This window comes from Gymnogyps californianus, chromosome Z (genome assembly GCF_018139145.2).
Source record: "Gymnogyps californianus isolate 813 chromosome Z, ASM1813914v2, whole genome shotgun sequence".
NCBI lineage: Eukaryota > Metazoa > Chordata > Aves > Accipitriformes > Cathartidae > Gymnogyps > Gymnogyps californianus.
The window spans coordinates 55,695,526-55,714,621 of record NC_059500.1 but is presented as its reverse complement, the minus strand read 5'-3'; the positions used below and the strand labels follow the sequence as shown (position 1 = coordinate 55,714,621).

Genomic DNA, 19,096 nt, shown 5'->3' with positions numbered 1-19,096 from the left:
CAAGTTTGGAAAGTGCTTGCCCCTCTGGCTGAGCAGGAGGAGGGATTTCCAGTGCCAATTTCTTTCTTGCAGCTAGAGAAATTACCATCTGTGTGTTTAGATGGGTTTTGCATGTATCTTGGCTCTTGTTTGCAAATGTTATCAGTATCTTGCACAATGAAACTGGGCGAGTTCTACTGCTGGGATGACCCACATATGAGAGGGAAGTGTCAGGCAGAAGTCTTATTGCACTGATGTATAACAGGAATGGAGCAGTACCAGTTCTTCCTTGAGCGTTGCACCTCGTGGGTCAACTTGCTCTGTCAAACCCCTCTATCCCAGGCCTACTTAATCACCGCTTTGCACTTGCTAGACAGGATTGCAGAGCTGGTTTCCCTCCTGGGACCATCCTCTGACTGCACCCATCTGAACAACTGGGAGCCAGTACCTCTGAATCCTGCACAGCTCTGCCCCACAATGCTCCCGCTTCTAGTCCAGATCTTAAGCAACAGCATCTTAGTGTCTCAGCCACTCACCCTGTGAGTGGTTCAAGATATCTGCAGATCTGGAGCTTGTGTTGAGTTGTTGACGTGACCGTTTACTCTTAACAGTCTGTGCATGCCATGAGAAAAAATAAAAGTTATATGCATATCTACTTAGCCTAAAGCCCCATTGCCTGGGAAGCCAAGGCCTGTCTTCTTGGATCCCACAAACAAGTGCGTGTGCATCACCATTCCCACATGTGACTGCAGCCCCTGGACAGGAGGACTTTCATGATTGCTTTTCTGGGTTAAGACCTGAGTTATATTTCTCTTCTTATTACTGTGTTGCCAACATGCCATTCTACAACCGCTCTTAGATCAAACCTCAACTGTTTTCTGTCTTAAGCCTCTCTTGCAAACATCAGACTAAAGTGGGAGCCTGGTTTTTCTGCAAGGCCTGTGCCTCTTGAGTCTACAGCTCTGCTGTGTGGATGCCAGAACTGATGTATATATACTCAGATATTTCTGGTGCAGAAATACTAGCATTGGTGTAGGTGACCTGACAAGATGCAGCACAAAGGAGGCGCAAGGCTCTTGTCCCTTGTGATTAGGACAGGATTAGGACATAGGCTTTATGTTCTGCCTGAAGAATCACCATTCTGGAAAAACCTGTAAAAGCCATGGTGTCGTGATAGTTTGTAGAAACTGAGGATCATGTGTGTGATTAAGGTTTCTGCTATTGAACCTCAGGGCAGAAGAGAGTTTGAATATCTAATTCAAAACACTTTAAACAACTGATTCGTTGAGCAATAACACTTCATATAGCTAGTCTCTGCTTGTTTTGCATTTGCCCTAGGGTCTGTAAATCCCAGTATTCACAGGCAGGCATGGGGTGAGCATGTAAAAACACATGGGCAGAAAGTTGAAGAGTTGGGAATGGAATATATACTCTACTAACTTTCTTCTGTAAGATGTCTGTACTGGAGAACATGCTTTGCTGTAGAGCAGGCTAAGTTTTCCTCCTCTGTGTATTCTAGCTGGCCTCTGGTGTTGTCCTGTGCACACAAGAGACTTCTGTCAAAGTGCAGCTATTGGGGTGTGTGTCGCTGCGGAATCCCATGTGATACCTTTCTAAAAATGGTCCATGTATGTGTCGGTGCAATTTCAGAAATTCAGTTCCCAATGTATTGTTGTGGCTCAAAGCAGTATGAATTCCCTTTCTCCATGAGTCTGCTGAGCTAGATCAGACTTTTTCCATACTTTCACAGCTGTTTAATAGGCAGGTTGTCAGCTGCAGTTACATTTCATCTAAAAAAAAAGGAAGGAACCAATTCTTCCACTTAGGTAGCAAATTATTAGACCCTATGTTTTTATCTTTTTTTTTCCTTTTCTCCTCTTGGACTGAATTTGCTTCCTAAATTATTTTATTAATCCTCATTTAAGCTCAGAATCATCATTGTTTTAACTAAAGGTAAGTTTGTTTCTTAATGGAGGTAGTTAAGCCTGCACAGCTTTGAAACCAATAGAAGCGTACCCAGAAGGGAGTTTGTACCAGGTCAATTACATCTCTTTAAGCCACAACAAAATGTAGACCTGAGGCCCTGTTTTGGCTTTCAGCAGTGTCTTTATTAATTTTATGTCAATTCTTACCTCAATTGCATTTGCTTCATGCTATTAGGAAGCTCTCTTCATGCGTGCCCATGATGGTGACGCGTGTTCTTGAAACTGACAGGATGAAGCTTAACAGATTTTACTTTTAAACCTGTGACGAGTTTCCAGGCATGCCACAGCATGGGTTTTAAGTTGGGGATCGCTTTTGTGGTTGACCCACTCTCATTTGGGACTGCGTTACACCTAAAAGAGGTGGGTCCCCCACAAGGCCCCCTCCCACCCGTCTGCCCGTAACCATCCCTGGGTGCACGCTCCCATGTCTCCCCCTGTACAAGCGCTAGTGGCGGTGCAGCTAGTGATGTGAGCTGGGCAAGCTCAGGGAGCTAGTTAACATCCAGCCCTGCAGAAGCGCTGAGACAGGACCCTGGAGGACTTTGGCCAGATGGATGCAAGTCTTGTGTCAGGTTTCCTGAGCAGCCTCCCTTGAGCTTTCTTTGCTTCTAGTGGGATAGGAAGCTGCAGATCGGCAGAACATGAGTTGCCTGATAAAGCAAGGGCTACGTTAGACAGTGTGTGTATTTTACTGTGCTTCATTGGTTAGGTTTACAGTGGTGCAAGACTTCTGCTGCAGCAGTGTACAATAAACATACATAGTGAAAGCAGGGAAGCACAGCTGTTACAGTGAGAAGCACAGAGCTGTGCTGAACAAATTAGAAGCAGGTGAATTAATTCAGCCCTGTTTACCCTTGGGTGCACTGCTGGTAGAGTCTGATGTCCAGCTAAGTGCAGCTTGCCCTGAGACAGTGGCTGTCCTGAGAAACTTAACATGGAGACAGATGACAATTTTTCAGTAAGCATTCGTTGTGACTCAGTAAAAATTGCCTTTCTTGAACTTAAAGCATAACTTTATATTGTGATGGCAATGGCAGAGATGGGAGTGACGCTTTAAAATTTCTCCCTTTGAAAGGAAGTAGTTAATATTTTCCTAAAAGCTCACAGATTTTGAACTTCGGTCCTGGCTGCAAACTCAGCCAGCAACATGCTTTTCTATTTTTTTTCTCAATGCTCCATTGTTTCAGAAATCTGATAATTATTGTTATGCCTGGAATCTTATGATGGGCCTCTCTGTGTCATGTTCTGTGTTGGATGCCTGCTTTATTTTGTTGTTTGTAGCCTTTTGCTTGTACAGTCTTCATGACAGCTTCATGTCCTGCCCTCTGTTCAACAAGAGATTGTAAATTTAAGAGTATATGGCAGAGCTTGGGGAGGATGAGTTGCAATGGAGGTCTTCCTGCATTCTTGGAAAATTGATGTCAGGATTGTACTAAAAATGAAGTGATTTGTGCTTGTGTTCCTTGAAGGGGAAAGCTAAGCTATATTAGCCTGTGTGATGGAGCTCCATCAGTTTTAAGAGACAGCCAGCTTCTCATCAGTCGGTATACCTTTGACTCCAATTCACATGGTGCTTGTACTAATTCATTTCTGGACTTTCTTTTCCTTTGCTAATCTGCTTAACTTTTAAATACTTCCACGCACATACTGTCAGAGCCAAATCAAATATAATTGGAAAAATGTGACTGGTTTGTTGAGAAGCTGTCAGCCTAAGTCAGACTGGGGTCGGCGAAGCAGGGTGTTCTTCATACACCTAAGCTCCACCTATCTGAGTCAACAAAATGAAATGCTGTTTGGATTGTAGAAAACTTGAAGCAGAGCCAAGAGGAGGCGTCTCTGCAGCCCCGGAGGAGTCAAATCTGTTGCTCTGAGGATGAGGGCTGTGATCAGGCTGCCCCCATGGTGGGCAGGGAAGGAGGAGCAGGAGCCCTGTTGCAGAGCCAGCAAGGCTGCCTTTGCAGAGCCAGCCAGCAGCCAACTAGCCACAAAACTGCTGCTGGTTTTGCTTCTGCCTCTCACTTGGCTTCTGCTCGGCAGCCATCCGCCCAGGGCAACAGCACCCTTTTCCTGTACCCACAGCCTGAGCTTCAGGCAAGCACTGCTTCTCAGTTGAATCTGCCACATGTGGGTTGAAAGAAAACCTCACACCCAGAAAACCTGTCACCATTGGGACCTGCAGGGGACAGGTCTTGCAGTCAGCCATGCACCATCCCAGCCGGGGTCCATGCCAGCTCTGGTCCCCCCACTCCGCAGGCTTCTGCACAGCAGCCCTCAGCTGCCGGGTTTGTCAGGCGGTGGGGATGCACGTGCTTGCTTTGGCTGCGTCTGCAGTGGAGTCCTTCTGCCCTCACCTCCCTTGGCGGACATCTAGTCCCCTGCTCGCCGATACAGCTTTTCCGTAGGTGGTCTTCACCTAAAAATCCTCTAACCCTGCCTATGTAAACTGTTCAGTAGTCTAAAACTTTGCATACGTGCCAGCAAATGTGAGGAAGCTGCTGTGGTACAAGGGAGGCTAGGGACAAACGGCAAAAAAGCTCAGGGCAGGCCAAAAAAACCAAGGCCCATTGCAAATTCAGCTGGTTACATCCTCACTGAGGACAGACCCAGAGCAGTGGTCCTCCTTGGAGGTTGTCAGAGCGCCACAATTCAATTTCAGATGCCAGGACAGCTGTGGGTTTTGTGATAGCTAGGATGCTGATTAAGAGGAATATAAGTTACTGCTATGGTGAAGTCTGCACTGAAGATGAGACTTTAAACACTCAGAAATACCTATTGCTTAATGTACCTAACTTCTTAAAACTCTAAGTTTTTAACTGCATTTTTCTTGTCTGTTCCAGGTTGCATGTCTGGTTGGACTTGATGCATGGCATTTGCATGACACCTAACAGCCTAGCTCTGGATGTGTCACTGAGCAAACATGGCCTACCAAGCAAACACTAACGACAGTGCTACAGGTAACTAATCGGGAACGCTTTTCCCCCTTTGGATTATTAATATTTTAAAAAACTTTTTTCTTAAATTGTGAAAGTAGCAGAAAAGGGAAGTAGCAGCAGTTAAAACTAAATACTGAAAACTAATTTCCTGGTAGATCAGAGCCCGTCTGTTCCCCCGGCACCAACCCCAATAATCTTTTAAATATTTAAAGTGTGGAAAGTTGTTTGCAAAGATGTAAGGGCTGGCACTCAGTCGTTCAGCATGCAGCGTGCTCTGCTTTCAAGGACCTACGCTGGCTTACACCAGACTCTGAGAGGCCTAGGGGTTTGCTGCAAAAAGTCATGTGGTTGTTATCTTGTGTCTGTAATTAACTGTGAGATTAACCAGCTCTTACACATCGAATCCCCAGCCCTTCCTAGTCACCCTTACTGGTCATGCTGATTTTTGTTTCTTGCTTCTCAGCAAAACATAAAAGCATTTCTCAAGCAACATCAAGAGGAAGCGTTCAGTTCATTTCACTTTTTCGTTATTTTAAGAAGCTCCCGAGATGTCTATTTTGGTTGGGTGATACTCTTTGAATAGATTGCTTGGCATGTTCAAAGGTTGCTGAGGAGGACTGACGGGTCAGGAGGGGGCAGAGACTGGAGAACGATTTATAACAGCACAGCAGCAGCGTTCCTCCTGCGGTTGTGTCAATATTTTCCTGTTCTCCTGATCACTGCACAAACACAGCTTTAGCCCACTAAAGCTGAGGCTGCTACAGTGGGATTATATGGAAAATTTCAAGTGCATGGCAGGAGCTTGTGGGTGCTCTTTTGAGACCTCCTAATGTAGGTATGATGGGAAATGGATTTATCAATGAAGGCTGGGGTGGCTGGGAGCACTTTGAATATCCTGGGAAGGAACATGAAATATCTTTTTTGTTGCCCATGTAAACAGAAATTTCAGCTTTTTTCCCCCCCTAACGCTCATGCACTCGTGTTCAAATGCTACTCACTAGATCATGACATACACATACGGAGAATTGGCTTATCTGGTGGGTTGTAGCACCAGCCTCCTTTGAAAGTATGTGCTGGTATGGAAACAAATCCTAAATTACTCACTGTAGAATTGTTCTAATTAGTGCAAGGGATTAAAGCATTTTGTGTGCAGGAAATTAGAAATATGGAGTGTCATTATCTGCAATTTATGCAAAACAAGAAGTCTTTTTTAAAGGCTAGTGGAAGTTACATGAAGACGTTGGAGTTACTATTATCTGTTGATGATTTAAGGTTAAATTTACGAATGTTGTTAAATGCTGAGACCGCTGAAAAAGGGTATTTTCTCTTCTCCTCCCCCCCTTTTAATACAATTAGAAGTATATTCTCTAAGAAAGAAACTATATCCTTTTGTAACTTTTTGTAATCCTTTTGAGAAGGTGGACTTCAAAACCTCTGCTCTGTGAATTAACTGTAGCTGTTTACTGCCTAACTCCCCCATGTAACTTGACTTTTTTTAGTAGTACACTTTTAACTTAAGTCACGCCAAACAACTCCCTCTGCTTACAAGGAAAGAAAAATTGTGCATGGAGTGTTACTGATTGGTTTACTGATTTTTTTTCTCCCTGCAGTAGAATTGTCTGTTGAAAAGGTTCGTAGGCTGACGTGTAAGTCTAAAAGAAGCTAAATGCTTGTACTGGGGATGTGTTAATGCAAGATGAAGTTTTAGTTTCAGGATTGTTATGCAAACAAGGCTTCTTGCAGGGTAGAAGCTGTTTGTTCCCTTATTCGTAGAAAGACGCTATAATGTATTGCAAGTATTTAATTCAAAACTAAATTGGACAACATTCTGCAGAGACTGTCAGGACTTGTTGGCTTTGCAAACCCTTGAGGACGGCGTTCTAACATGCAGCTATGTATGCCCGTGTCTCCAAATCCTCAGCAGTTCATAATGGACAGAGTATTGGGCTGCAAATACCCGTGATTTGTTAATCCTGCCATGCTGCCTGGGAGAGAATGCCTTTGGATGAGCAGGAACTGATTTGGGCGTTGGAGGTATTGAAGCAAGTTTCTTAATTGCATGGAGCTCTAAGAGTGGATAGACAAACTTCAGGGGTGGTGTTTTCTGCACCCTCTGAATCAATCAGCAACAGGAAAAAGAACTAGAAAGACTTGTTATGGACTACTAAGCTGCGTTTATGTTACTTGAATATTTTGGCAAGTTTGACCACATGTTCAGCTGCATTCAAGTACGAGGTGACTAAGGAGCAGTGGTTTGCTTTGGTTAACTCGAGAATGTGAGTACTTGCACTGTTAAATGATTATGCCTATGTGCCATTTTGGTAAATTTTTCAGTATACAAGCCTATATGGACTACTGCTGCTGCAGATAAAATCTGTAGAGGAATGCTTGAATTTGGAACTTGTTTCCAGGAAAGGATCAAGCTATTTTGCATTTGTATAGAGATATTTTGTTAAAGGATGTTTATGGGAAGTACATTTGCTGTAAATATTTTCAGTGAGTGTGTATGCGAGATAAGCTACAAAGCAAGTGATGACTTTATCATGAAAGCACCTATCAAATTTCTCTGCCTCTTGCATATCTCAGTAAAGACATGAACTTTAAATGTGGCAAACAAATAACAAAGACTGTGATTTAGACTTCAGTACTGTTTGTCAATAGTTTTGTTTGCTGCTGACTTAAAGTTTTATCACTCTGTTCCGTTTCATTGCACAGAGGTCTTGTGAACTTTATTTATGTGAGCTGCAAGCTTATTTGTTCCTCTTTATACATTTTGGAAGTTCGTTTGAGACTTTGGTACTGTCTCTGGGGTATTTTGAGACAGGCTCTGTCAAAGTTGTGGCATCTGCTCAGAAAATAGCTGAAGTCTCTCTAACACTAGTGACAGATAAATCGGTGCTTGCAGAAAAATTTGCTTTATCAGTTGGGTGCTCAGTAGTCACAACCGTTTGCTGTTTCGAGTCTGCCCTGGTGGCATGTGAGCGTACTGCTCAGTCTGGTAAACTTAGCAGGGTTAAGGAGTGCCATGGAAGTCCAGAGCATGCCGTGCACTTGTCCAAGGAGCTGCAGCAGGAGCTGGGAAATACCCTGGGTTTGTGGGGTGTTATTGGGAGGCTGCAGTTGGTTTGGTGCGTACTAATTTCTCTTTGCATAGTACAAGGGGAAAAAAAATGAGGTGCTTGTTTCCCAAAATAGTATTAGTGTCTCCATTAACCGCTGGGTGAAACTTCCAGTAATTGTTAGCTTCTGTGCTTGCTAGGACTGATGCATAAATCATCTATTTAATGAGGCTCTGCAAACGTTTCTGTAGTGATACCTGTAGAAAGGTCCTCCAGTCAGCTACAAAAAGCACAGTGCACACCAGCCTAAAACTTACTGGGCAGTTTGGAAATACTTCTGGCTGGATTTTCCTTCCTTTCACTAATACCTGATTTGCTGAAACTTTCTTTCCAAAACACGTGTTCCGAAAGGCACTGAATGGTGCGAAATTCCAGTCCAATTCCATTTATTCTGATGTAGAAAACAAAGGAGCAGCAAAACAAGCATAGCAGACTGATTAAAAAAGATAAAGGATTAAAAACTGTATCTGTTTCTAACCGTAATGAAAACATCTGTTTTATTTGACTTCCCTAAGCACCTTGTGCTCTGTATCCAGAGAGTGCAGAATTGTCAGTCATCTCTTTAACAGGGACATGAAAAAGTGTTTTAACGGAAGAAAAGCTTTTTCAGTTTTCCTGAGTAGGATGGGCTGCAGGGGTCAGTATAGCAAGGCTGTTGCACAAACCCTTTCTTTACTTTGCTGTAAAGCAAATCCGCATCGTTTTCTGTACATGGTGTCTGAGATTTCTCTGATCCTTTCTCTTTTCTCCCTTCTGTCTGCGCCTTCCCCCTCGCTCTTGTTTAAGGATTTGTGTTTTCATGCCTCCCCATCCCACTTTCAACATCTGTCTACTTACAGGAGCACTACATCTTACACGGATTCATTTGAACTCTTTCCCTGCGTGTTTAACTCCGCTATATGCTTTACCTCCTTCAGATTCCTACACAGTTCTTAAAGCAGCGGCATCATAGCAACTCACCATCGTTTTTACTGTTGCTCTCTTTGCACCTATAAAGCAAGGAACTGCTGCTGTAGTAGCCAGTGTGCAGGCATCAAGTGTCTTTGCTCCCAGTTTACTCCTTTCACTTTCAGCATCAAGGGACAGGGAGATGTCACCCCCAGCAGACCTGGGCATCCATCTCCGCTCTGGAGAGCACACCAGGGGCTGTGGGACCGCGGGTGGTTTGATGGCTGATACAAACCGTGTTGGAGCGCTGGTTCCCCTGCAGCAGCCTGGTGTCCCTCCGGTTATTTTATCTCTGCAGCACCCCGTAGGCCTCTTGTTAGATTTTCTTTGTATCTGAGCAGTTTTCTTGACTCCTAAGTGAAGTTGTAACTATGCACCAGTTAGTCAGAGAATGAGGCCATTACAAGAGGCTGTTGCCTGTATTAATGTTGTTTGAGATACTAACGTCAGCGTGACTGAAAGACCAAATGTTTAATAAATGTGTTTTCCATCTGCTGGTATATAAATGCTTAAGCAACTGTTGCAAAGTATTATGAAAACCCCTGTTGACTTATTAGCCCTTTTTACTGAAGCCAATAAATAGAACACACGTTTGCTTAGAGCAAATGTTTTTATCATACACGTCCTCTGCATTGATTTGTAACAACTCTTACCAAACATTTGTAGACATGCTTTCCTTTCAGTTACTGGATTATTTGAGTTAGAGTCTCTCCTATGATTTGATTTTCCTGATGCGTATAATCTTAGGCAATATGCATGGAGTTTTGCACAATTTCCAGCCTAATGATCTGAAGTGTAGTCTAAGAAGAAAGTGCTGTGCACCAGAACATTACCACTATTAATAATTTTAGCAGAATATCCACCAGTTTTCACTACAGACCCTCAGTCAATAAATGGGAACTTACAGACACGAAGAAGTTAGCAATTGGAAGTGTTTGATTGCTAGGTAGTAGTCAGTCTGATAGAGCCTTTACTCCTGAGTATTGCGGGTGCCTGCCACAAGAGCCCAGCTGACAGCCTCTCTCCACTGCTTTCCTGAAGGGTAGGTGTCACTGAGGTATCATTGCAGTGCTACTGACACCCCACACTCTGAGCTTAGCATCCTTAAATGCACTAAGTTTGCTTAGCTTAGCAGATGCAAATGACCAGGGTTCAGGTGAGTTTGTATTTTTATCAAATCAGCCCTGCAAGCAAGGGTAATTTGGTTGAGTCAGGGCTGTGTGATGAGAGGCTATTTAAGCCTGGGCTTGCTCCCCTGCCATGCTCCCTGCATCTGATAACCGTCAGAGTTAATGGGGACAAGTGTATGCTGAAGGTGTGCTTTGGCAGCTGGTGGGAGACTGTTGCCATCGGGAGAGCCTGCTGAATTGCCGTGTAGTCCTGTGCTTTCTGGATGGGCAGATGGCATGCAGGGCTGTCACTGGGATCCTGCTGCTGCCTCACCCACAAGTGATCTAGTGAGTCACTCTGGTGGTGCCCAGTATTTAAAAACAAGCTAGGGTGGGACCCTGAAATCTGTGGGGTGAAGGGTGACTGAGCTTCCAGTGATTTCACATCAGCTCTATCGTGAGGCATATCAAAATTTGCATCAGTGTGCTGTAGTACACTCACTGATGCCAGATCTGCCTTAAGGACAGATGGCTGGAGATGGAGCACACGATCTCACAGCCAATGCCAACTTTCTCCTTGGATTAATACTTGTTTCTGCTGCAATTGCTGGTTGATACCTGTAATCCAAGGGTGCATTTGCCACTGCAATAGAAAGCTTGAAAACACATTGACTTGCATTTGCCCAACCTAGAGGCCTTTATCAGACCATGCATTTCCTTTTACACAGGACTTGTTGCCTGACGAATGCCCTCAGGCCTGATTTTGGAATCTGCTGGAAAGGGAAGGGGCAGGAGGAAGTTAGAAAGGGTACAGTAAATACAGTGTCATTAGGAGCTGAGGACATAGCAGTCTGGCCCAGATAGCCCAGTTCTTAGAAATGGAAATTGGATGTGGTGGGAAGCAGATGGCCCAAGACACAAAGCCATATAAGATGCAGATGCTCTGCAGAAGGACAAAGCACTGTGAGAACCGGAACAGATTTAATTGGTCAGAGATTACTGCAGTTGTATCTTGTTATGGATTATCTTCTGCAGCTGCCCAGAAGCTTCTTACATCTCACCTACACAGAGGACTGCGTTCATTCCTCTCTGACGCAGGCTTGCTCATGGAGTAAGGCACGCTTTCCTTGTCTGAGCTGTTGAGATACACTTGCATGGGCAGCACCTGGACCTTCTCATGTGGCCTGCTGCTGCTCCCTGTGGTAATACATGCCCTCTACACCCTTGGAGGCAGCTAAGGGTGCTGATCTTGTATTTTAAAGCCAATAATGCTCTACGGACTAAACAGGCATGCCTTGCTGTTTATGGTACCCTGCAACCTCACTGAACTGGTGGCGATTAACAGTGATAAAGACCCTAAGGTCTTGTGATGGAAGTCACTGCTTTGCACTGATCTGGTGGCGGTCAGGTGAGAAGTGCCTGTGCGGAGGAGCAGCCTGTGGGCTGGGTGAGGAGCAAGCACCAGTAGCGGGGCAGGCACGTGTCACAGGAAAAACACCAAGAATAAACTTCTTCCAGACTTGAAAAATTATTCTCTCTGCATCGTCTTCCTTCTCCCCACTCTCAAGATACGCAACTTGGCAAATTTTCCTGGGGCCATTTAGTCCAAAAAAGTGTATTTTTCCCCCAACTATTCTACACTATTCCTCACTCCCTTCCCAGATTCTTCTGCAGAGAGCAGTTTATGAATAATGCGTATGAATCTCCTCCCTGTGGGAAGGGAGGGGATTTTGTTGCCTTTAAAAGGATACAGTCCCCCAGGGAAATGGTTTGGATGGAAATAGCCTGATTACAGCTGGTTGTCTTCTGTTCATGGACACTGAGTGCCTGCATTTAGACATGTTCCTTGCAGAAGGGTTACTGCTGGAGCAGAAGTCCTTGGGAAGCTTCTTGTAATGGCCACCTCTCTCCTCCCCCCCTTTCGTGCCATTTGTAAAGCTTTGGATTAGAGATACCAGAAGGGCAGCCCTTCCCGTATCATGTTTTCACAGCAGTTTTAGGGGCTGAGGGAGCGCTCAGGCTGCCCACGTTGGCATTGCTGCTGTATCTCCATTTCCTTCCTCTGGAAACACGACTCCCCATGGTGGCAGAGTACAGATTCCTGCCAGGATGTCCCTGTGTGACCAGCTCTGAGCTTCGGGACAGAAGCATGCTTGTGGCCATCCTCCCCTTTCTTTCTTTCTTCCTTCCATTCCCTCCTCTGATTTCATCCGGAAATCGCACTTACCATATTGGCTGAAAGCGATGGTTGACCTCCACTGTGAGATGCACGTTGCAGCTTGCAGTGTCTGAAGGGGTTAGCAGATCAGCCGGGTCCAAATAGGGCTCTCCCCCTCCGCCATCAACTCTTTAAAACTCCTCATAGCGTATACTTGGTCTGTGTTAGGTACAGTCTCCTGAGATTTTTCTTCGCTTCACTCTTCACACAGACTTTGACAAAACTAAGTGCTCAGACAGACAGGGAGATAGGTGAGTGTGAGATCCCATCATATTCTTTCATGCTTTCAGCCCATCCTTCCCCACTTCCAAAGCCTTCTTCCCTGTGAAAGTAGGTAATGTGACCCTTACCCCCTCACAGCCCATCCCTTTTTCTTGCTCGATTTCTCCTCCCTAGTTATCTCACACTGTAATGAGTGTTTTATGTAATTTTCTCCTCTTTTTTAATGAATATATTCCCATATGTTTTTTCTTCATAAAAATGTTGCTTTCCTTCAACATACAGGACCTGTCTGTGATATTTCTGTATTGCCCTTCAGTATTTGTTTGAAAGTAGGAGAGGGTGGGATGGAGGCAGGGGGTGGAAACTGTTTTTAATAGCTGGGTTTGAAGGTTTGGTCAGATTAGGGTGAGGATCAAATTAACTGATAATTGGGAACAGATTGTTCTCCTTATGTGAACCAGACGTTGCTGGTCTGGAGTAGTCTCTTACTGCTAAGGGGCATGTTTGTTGATGTACTCCTAGCCCCTTCCCTACCCTCTCTTCACACAACCAACCCCTCTGCCTGGAGCACCGTTGTATGGGTTGCAGAAGATCTAATAATAAAAAGAAAACACTTGTGCAACTTAGCTGCCGTTACTGGAATTTCAGGTCTAATCCTAGCAAATACGTCAAGTTTTAACACTTCATGTACATTGCTTGGTAAATCTAAAGTGTGCAGCTTTCAAAAAAAAAAAAAGTACAGTGCAAGAAAATACAATAAAATGCATGGTTGTGGCTGAAAAAGTGGACTGACATTTGCATATGATAGAAGCACAAAGACAAGATCAGAGCAGTCATGTTTTAAGGGATTATGAGGATCAACAGTGTTTTTTCACTTCAAAAAGTCCATGGCTAAGCCCTTTCTTCTGCTCTCCCCTCCCTCCAGCACAAATTGTGATTCTTAAATTTTAGATATGTTTTTCCATCTCTTAAGTTAAAAGGTTAAAAAAAAAAAGTGTATTTTAGAATCATTCTTTTCTGCTCCTGTCCTCTGTTTTTCTACATGGAGACAGATGGCTGTTACATAGCTTTTAAGCTTGCCAGTACTTGAATGTACTCACAAGGCTGTGCATCCACTGCATCGACCTTTAGACTTTCACCATTCTCCCTTGCCGTTGTTAATTACAGTCCTTTTCCCTTCCTCCGCTCTCAGACAGTGTGTCTGCCATCCAGGATGCTCGTCCTTTCCTTTTTGTTCCCTGATATTCCTCTTGGCCCCTTTCTCCAGTGTTTGGTCTTACTCCAGCTCTCCCTGAGGACACGCAGGGACTTCTCCCCGGGTGCAGTCCCTGGGGAGTGCAGCCTGTGACTCCTCCCTGATGTCCAACCCTCCTCTGCCCCCCCGCTCTGCCTTTAACGCTCAGAGGCTGCCTCGCAACCTGTCTTCAGTGCTGCAGAAAATGCACTGTTGACGTTTCTGGGAAAATTACTTCCCTCTCCCTTTGCAGAGAAAAGTTGTAAGGCTACAACTCTACAAGCACGCGTGTGGCTCAGCCAGACCATCTCAGCCTGTATCCCTGTAGGACAAGACACCAGGTACAGCCAAGACCACAGCAGCAGGAGAGACATCTCTGTGCGAAACTGAGTGTCGCATCTCCTGCTCCACTCCAGCTTTACAGTCCTTCTCTGATCCTGCTGCTGCGTGATGTACTGCACGCACCGTTTATCAGTTACATGGCACATTAATAATGGACATGCGTAGTCTTGCCCATGGGTGCCATTAGTTATGCACAGCACTTGTTTTTTTCCCCAATTTGTGTGGCACTTCTCCTTGCCTCAGCCTTTTGCATAATCAGTATGTTACTGTGGGTAGAAGTGCAGTATTTCTGGATTAGTAGTTGTTACTAGAAATCCATGGTGTTTGATTGCAAAGTCTTGATCCAAGTGGGAAAGAGATGCCTAAAACTGTAGCCTGTATGGTCTGCCTGGCAAAGCCATGAGTTCCTTCCTGCACCCCCTGCCTCTGCTCAGCTGGGGAAGTGGGGGGATGACAACTGAAGGACACGGGATGCCTTCCATGCTGGCAGGATCTGCCACCTGATCCCGAATGACTCAGTCGGCTTTTTTCAAATGCACCAAGAGACAGTCGCTAGGCTGACACCTCCACTTGCGTTCCCAACAGGCAGAAGTTCACTTTGCATCCTTGTCTGTGGCATAAGAAGCCCGTACATGTATTTCCGGATTTAAGAATGCGTGTATCTCTTTTACAGCCATGGATTTTTCCTTTCTCTTATATTCAGGTTCAGTGTCATTCACTTTTCACCTCTGCAAAAAGGGAGAGCAAAGCTGACCCGTAAAGCCCTGCTGGGAGCTGCAAGCTGAGTTGCTAGCTCACTCAGTTCTAACACCTGAATAGAAACAAGCAAGTATGCCTGACCGTCCATACAAAAAAGAAGGAAAAAAAAAAATTTCACCAACTTTGAAGGCTTGAATGGGCTACTCGCTCCCCCAACAAGACTTCTTACAGCTTCTCCAGGCAGTCATGTTGAGAGAACAGTAGAGATCATGACTTGCCTCATGACACACAAAATACCAAGTAGTTGAAGTTCATTCTGTGTGAAGCTAAACAAGGTGGACACTTCATGATGATACAGGGCGCGTTTTTCAGTTGCATCCTCTTTCTGGGTAGAGGCTAACTAGTGAGGGACCTGAGGCATGCAACGTCTCTAATATGGAGGTTTTGAGTGTTACGTAGTCATTGGGTCAGATTAATCATCCATAACTGTATCTCCAGGCACTTGACCAGTAGATCTTACAGTACTAACACATCAGCTGCAGTCTGACATTTTAAACACAGTTATTGAATACCTCCCAGTTACCCTGAAAGTACACATTTGACACTGTGACTTAAAACCCATCCTGGATCACCCCTGGCTCAAGAAGTCTCTGGGCTGCAGGTTTCTGGAAGCCGAGAGGAGAAAAGTTGCTGTGTGTTTGCTTTCTTCTTACGCTCTTCCAGAGGCATCTGCTAGGGAGGAGAAGGTGGGTAGGCCAGATCAGTCTCAGGTCTGACCTGAATGGCTAGCGGGTTTTCAATAGTTCTATGGAAACCTGCTACCAAATTCTGAAAGGCTGTAAAGAAAAAAACCAAACCCACAGCAATGCCACCCCTTGCTCCCAAAACAAAATCCACCGAAATAAAACCAAGAAGAACCCCATATCCAACCCTCACGAAAATGCAACAGCTGTATTTTTCGGGGTAGGAACATAAACCTGACAGTGGTGGATCAGGCCAAGCTCTGTGCTCCCCTGGACCGCATCATTGTAGTCGGGCAGATTATTTCATTCTTTCCAAGCAGAGCCACTCCAGTGCTGAGGAAATGGTCTGTTGGAGGCGTGTGTTTTAAAGACCTGCATTTCATCCATCGCCTTTCACAGATCCATTGTGCCCTCTCTGCCTTTTGTTTTCAAAAGGGGTGTGAAATAACCTGCTCTTCAGATAAGAACTTACCAGCTGGATGGCTGCCCATACACCAAATCTTACATTCACTCTGCTGCAGACCAAGTCAGGTTTTTTGGTCACTGGGGAGCTGTGCTCTGACCTCAGTTTTGTTTCTACTGTAAACAGTAGCTGAATGAGTTTATTTGGCACCATAATGGTCTCAAAGGCCAAGAGAATAAATACGCATGTGCTCTTTGCCTTTAAGTTTTACTAGTGCCAAGCCAGACATGTGCCTCCATATTTGACTTGCTGGACAAGGGATGAAGTGCTGATACGCGTTATTGGTTATTCCTTGAACTCGTGGCAGGTCTTTTTCAGCCTGCTGAGTTGGCTGAGCTTTGAGGAGAGTCCACTGAAGGTGCGTGACTTGATGCAGGGCTCGTTCAGATGTCGAGCCCTTGAAACCACGGAGTAATGATAAACAGATGGAGCATGTGGAGACAGCTGCTAAAATTTGTTCTTCTCTAAACAGGATATCATGCTGTCTTTTTTTAGAAAAATGAAATCATATAATGTTTTTTTTCTCTGAGCAGAATCCTAACTCTTGAGAAGGATGTTTTGGCCATACCTTCTATTCTCATACTTTATCCTGGATGTCACGGGGGTTTTTACAGCAGAAAACTAGATGGGTATTTTCATATTCTCCCCTGCCTGGTGTGAAGAACCTGCTGATGGAGCTAGAGATGCCCACCAGTAACACGCAGTGCTGCTGTGCACTCCTTGTCCTCACCTGGCTGGTCACTCACTCCGCAGGTTGAAAGCTGGGGCTTGAGGGGCAGCGAGTGCAAAGCGGTGGCTGCAGGCTCCCGGCTGTGTTTCAGGGGCTGAATTTTTGCTTTTGTTTCCCTGAACAGAAAGCATGGGTCAGGTTTCAGCTACCCTAGAGTTTTTCTGTCTTCTAGGAGAAACTTCGAAGCATGGTTACAAGCTGTTCCCAAAGTGTTTTTTTATGGAGAGCTGCTTTTCTTTATGGATGGGGTGGTTAGAGCAGAGACCAAACCAAACCAAGTTCACTTAAAATTCAGTACCTTCATGGTCCACAGATGTAACAAGTTGGCTACATCTAGAGACCTTCTTTGGACTTTTTTTGAGAGCTCATGTTTTATAGTGTATGCATCAATGACTTCTACTTCAAGGAAATAAACGTAAAATTACCCAGAGGGCAGGACCTAGTTTATAGTCCAAAAGCTGATGCCTGTAAGTATTAAATATTACTTTGCTTCATATTAAATACCACTGAAGCCACTAGACATGTTCAGGAAACACTTTTACTGGAAGTGTGTGCCATTTCAGCTGAAGGCGCTGTGGAGGACTTGGACCTTTCTCCTGTCATTTCAGCACAAGATCCCACTTCTGTGTGAAGCACAACTCTTCCAGTCTGCAGTGATCTTGGAAATTATTGTAACAATTCATGTCTCTTTTTTTTCTTTCTTTTTAACTGTTCTTGGGAATCTGGATGGAAGGCATGGTAATAAAACTCTTTTCCTTTAGTCCTGTGAAGTCTTAGGACCATTATCCTTGTTGAATTAGCCTGTCCCCTTGCCCGTTTACTTCTGGAGTCCTTGTTTGGCTATACTACAGCACCTGTTACTGTAAGCAGATGTGAAGAGAGATGGAGCTGAGGCCTTTGAGTTTTTTTTTTTAATGGTGCTGAGAAGTGACCCTTTTTGCATCTGGAATCCCAGTTATCTTTACTTGAGTTAATACTTGGTGTTATGTGGAAACAAGAAAATTGAATATGGAAAAATCAAGTATGTTTGTGCATCATTTTGAAAGTGCTTGTACTAGCATGAAAGGTATCTTGTATATTTTGGCCGTGTTTCAGAAAAAAACTGTTTGTGTCTGTAACTTTATACTAAAAGTTTTTATTTTTATCCCTCAAATTATAAGCTGCATTTGAGAAGCATAAACAAAATAAGATTGAATGTAACACAGGCAGAATTGCAAGCAGTGGTGGTTACAACAGAGGTAATTGTTCTGCCCAAATTATATCAATGAACCTTTCTGTGCTCTCAGTCCACATGTGGGAGTGAGAAATGAGAGGGGTAGGGGTAAAGGGCTTGGGGAGGAAGGGAGAGCGGGTGGAAGAGAAGTGACCTGAACTTTTAATTCCTCTTGGGAATTAAATCTGTCTTCATCAGAGAAAAAAAAATTATCTTTTTAGTGTGTCATTTGGTACAGTTCCTTTTGTCCTGCTGCCCATTTCATGCATTTTAACCCTTGGGGAGCCAGAGGCGTCACGCAGCATGTGAAGTGCCGTGAAGGAAACCACTGGCGCTGCACTAGGCTGGCTGCCGGGCTGGGACTGTCTCAGGAAATTCCAAATGAGTATAAATAAATGCTCTGTAGCAACCTCTGGGCTCCCTGCCTGCTGATGTGTCAGGAATACGCACTCCCTTTAAGGCAAAGGAAAGTGTGCTTCAGACTTAATTTCCTGAAAAACTAAATGCGGCAACGACCAAGGGTTTGCTTCTGGGTGCATCGGTGAGTGAGACCCTCGAACGGGGCAGGGGGAGAGGTGAGATGCGAGTGGCTGGCTCTGCTAGCGCTGCGGGCCAGCTGAGAAAAGGGATGGGGGGCACCCGGGGGTAGCACAGCTGAAACCAGCCCTCGATGTTCCTATAGGATATTAAGTTGGGATGGGGTTTTTTTAACAGTGCCTGGTTAGCTGGTTTGTCTTGCAAGTGCTGCCGTCTGAAGGGAGTTTGCACTTGCGGTTTCACGCACCTCTGGTAGCCTCTTTGTTTTTGTTGTTACATACAGAGTAGTTTGTTTCCTTCAACAAATGCAGGTTTTCTAGTGGGAGACTGCTGTTGTGAACCCTCAAGTGAAGGGAGCGCTGCACCTATTTACTGTAAGGCATCGTTTCAACAGCAGAAAGGTAGCTGTTAAAGTTGCTAATTTTGAATATTGTTCATAGACTTTCAATTATAAGCCACTGTTTTTAGCTATTTAGAATGTCCATAAAGAATTAATTCTAATAATGACCTTTTCCATATTTTCTCTGATGAACGCTTTTTTAACTTTTTGGAGAAAATCAGTTCATCAGTCTGAATTGTTTTAAGCGCAGAGGAAAAGCTTTCAGTGTTTTTGGAAAATGCA

At 44.5% G+C, this 19,096-nt stretch overlaps 1 protein-coding gene across 1 annotated transcript in view; it reads left to right on the top strand.

The window, feature by feature from the left end:
- Positions 1–19,096, top strand: part of KANK1 (KN motif and ankyrin repeat domains 1) — a 130,668-nt gene that overhangs the window by 73,850 nt on the left and 37,722 nt on the right. Inside the window, exon 3 of the mRNA XM_050913404.1 lies at positions 4,802–4,918. Coding sequence (XP_050769361.1) covers positions 4,882–4,918 — 37 coding nt within the window. The 5' untranslated portion in view covers positions 4,802–4,881. The remainder of the gene's footprint in view (positions 1–4,801; positions 4,919–19,096) is intronic.